Source organism: Eurypyga helias, unplaced genomic scaffold (genome assembly GCF_000690775.1).
Source record: "Eurypyga helias isolate BGI_N326 unplaced genomic scaffold, ASM69077v1 scaffold41251, whole genome shotgun sequence".
Lineage (NCBI taxonomy): Eukaryota > Metazoa > Chordata > Aves > Eurypygiformes > Eurypygidae > Eurypyga > Eurypyga helias.
Window position 1 is genome coordinate 6,713 of NW_010233777.1, and position 2,654 is coordinate 9,366.

Here is a 2,654-nt window from a genome sequence, read left to right on the forward strand (position 1 = left end):
TGATCTTCCACACCTCTTCTTTTCATGCTTACCTGCCATCCTCTGCTGAAGGCATCCGTGTACAGCAGAGATCCCTCTCATGTAAGAAGTCACCGACACTGGCCATCATTGTGTATTATATGTTTGCATCCACACGTAACCTTGACGCTTCCTGGCTTGCAGTAACTTTATAAACAGTACTTTTCTCTGGTCTAGTGGCAAGAGTCACGTTTTCATTATTTGAGACCATCAGTCAAAAATAATTCCCTAAAGCTTACGCCTGCTCTAGCATTTCCTGGTCTGAGCCTGGTGCAGCCCAACCTAATTTCAAGGGCATTACTTTCAGTTTATCGTAGTCAGTGCAGGATCAAATGTATGGTGTTCGGAGGGGCCGCAGCCCTGCAAGAGTATCTTTCCCTGCTTTCCCCTGAGATGCCCGAGTTGCCATATGCAGACTACATCTGGTATGTACGAGCTATATGGGGCAAACCTGGCGGGGCCGTTGTGCTGTGGAGGTTATGGTAGAGGCAGAATTTAGCCAGGAACAGTTAGCTTTATCCCTACAGATGTGCAGCCATCTGCCCACCCGTGCTTTAGCCATATGTGCATTTTATCTGCTTGTCACTATATGATATATAATCGCATTAACACCATTTCCCAGACTGTCGACTGGCACTGAGAGACATTCACAAGTCTTTCTCTATGGTCCTGTAAAAGTGCTTTTTAAAAGAACGTTTCCAAGCCTTTCCCGTGTGCAAGAAGTGCTTTTATTTTTGCCTTAAGTGAAAGCCATCGAGGTCTGTAAAAAGCTGAGCGGAAAAGAGTGCTCTGCCTTACAGCAGGCAGGAAAACCAGCTGGCGATCACAGCTCGAAGGTCCCACAGTTAATAATCTTGCAGGCTACCGCAGGCCTTTCGTTGTACGTAGGTACGACTTCCAGCCTCTGGAGCACCTCCGTGCCCTCGATCAGTTGCCTGCAGGAGGGAGAAAATGCACAGATGATTCGTCTCCATCCGGAGCCATCTCTGCAGCCTCTGGCTTGTGCGGGGCCGTAACATACCCAGGCACTGGTTTCCTACTGAGCAGCTGCACCCGCTCTGCTCTTTAAAAAGCGATGGAGTCGTGGATGCCATCAGTTCTTCATTAAGTAGCCTCTACTTGGCACTTAAAGAGAGGTGAAAATACCGTGGCTTTATGCAGCAACATTTATTTAAAGAGATCAGCGTGCCCCAGCTACAAATGGCCATTACTTTTGAGGAGAAAAATCCAGGAGACATGCTGTCGGAAGTGACAGTATTAAAAGTGACTCCCTGAGAACTCTCATTTCCTTCCTTCCTTCACAGAGCCAGTCTCAATCCTGAAAGCAATCCTACATTTTGCAATCTTTACGATTCAGCCCACCTGCACCCATGCTGGGAGCACGAGCTGTGCATCCCGGAGCTGCTGGCATGGCGATGGATGCCAGTAGTGCTCCGGGAAGCTGCGTACTGCATCCCATCCCACTCCATCCCATCCAGCACAGTGGTACCAAGCGGGGAGGATGCTGCAAGGTGGCCCTTGCCCCAGCAGGGACGTCACAAGGACTGGGCCAGCGCAGAGCTGGAAAGTGCCTGGCTGTCCTCATCATATGCAGTGGCTGCTTGTTGCTCCCTCGGGATTAAACTCCCACTCTGATTTAAGAGGGCCTGGCTATAGGATCATGGATCCCACACCCTTCAGATTACACAGTGTGGTGGCAAGGCAGAAGCTGGAGGTGAATGCCGCTGGTTATAAATATATCCAGCCAGCAACCGCTTCAGGTTTGTTCTCTGTAGGTTAGACACCTAATGCTTTTCATTCCCTTTAAAAATGCTGCCTTTCTCCATGAGGTGGGTACACGGAATCTGCGCTGTGCATTTCTCTCTCTCTGGTAATACATACATGCCCCATCCCTGGAAGTGTTCAAGGCCAGGCTGGATGAGGCTTTGAGCAACCTGGTCTAGTGGAAGGTGTCCCTGCCCATGGCAGGGGGGTTGGAACTGGATGGTCTTTAAGGTCCATTCCAACCCCAAACCATTCTATGATTCTATGATATTTTGCTCTCTTACACCAAGCAAACTGCTCAGAGCAGTAATCTTCCTTATTACATGCCTGAAAATCTAAAAATCTTAACAGGGCCAGCCCTATACATTAACCTACCGAGAACAAACTCCCAACATGCATTTGCTCAAGTAACTTCTTTCAGCTCGTGAGGCTTTGCTGAACACCCCCCTGTCCGTCAGAGCCCACCTTCGGCCCCTACCGAGCTGTGCAGGCATGGATTTGTACCCTGCGTCCTGGAGAGGCCCCGGCAGCTTTGCCATAGGGTTTCCCAGCTCGAGCCAGGCCAGGGCAGAGAAAGGGCGGGATGGGTGTCACTAGATACTTCATATCTAACTTATCCATCCTCCTCATGGCCAGAGGCATCCACGTTGCAGCTGCTGTAGGGATTTCACGGACGCTTCTTCCCGGGCAGCCGTGTCTGGCGGGGCCGGGGTGACCTCCCACGCAGCACAGTGACGGCAGGCTCCGGCGTACCTACCCAAAAGCCACGTATTTTCTGTCGAGGTAGGGGGCTGGCTGGAGGGTGATGTAGAACTGGGAGGCGTTGCTGTGGCGGCCCTTGTTGGCCATCCCAAGGACTCCTCTTCCCTTGT

At 50.9% G+C, this 2,654-nt stretch overlaps 1 protein-coding gene across 1 annotated transcript in view; it reads right to left on the reverse strand.

Moving 5' to 3' along the window:
• Nucleotides 1-841: 841 nt before the first annotated feature.
• The window catches only part of PPIL6 (peptidylprolyl isomerase (cyclophilin)-like 6), a gene marked incomplete at its 5' end in the record, with an annotated part of 8,683 nt that continues 6,870 nt past the window's right edge, over nt 842-2,654 (reverse strand). Inside the window, 2 exons of the mRNA XM_010161812.1 lie at nt 842-953; nt 2,540-2,649. Coding sequence (XP_010160114.1) covers nt 842-953; nt 2,540-2,649 — 222 coding nt within the window. The remainder of the gene's footprint in view (nt 954-2,539; nt 2,650-2,654) is intronic.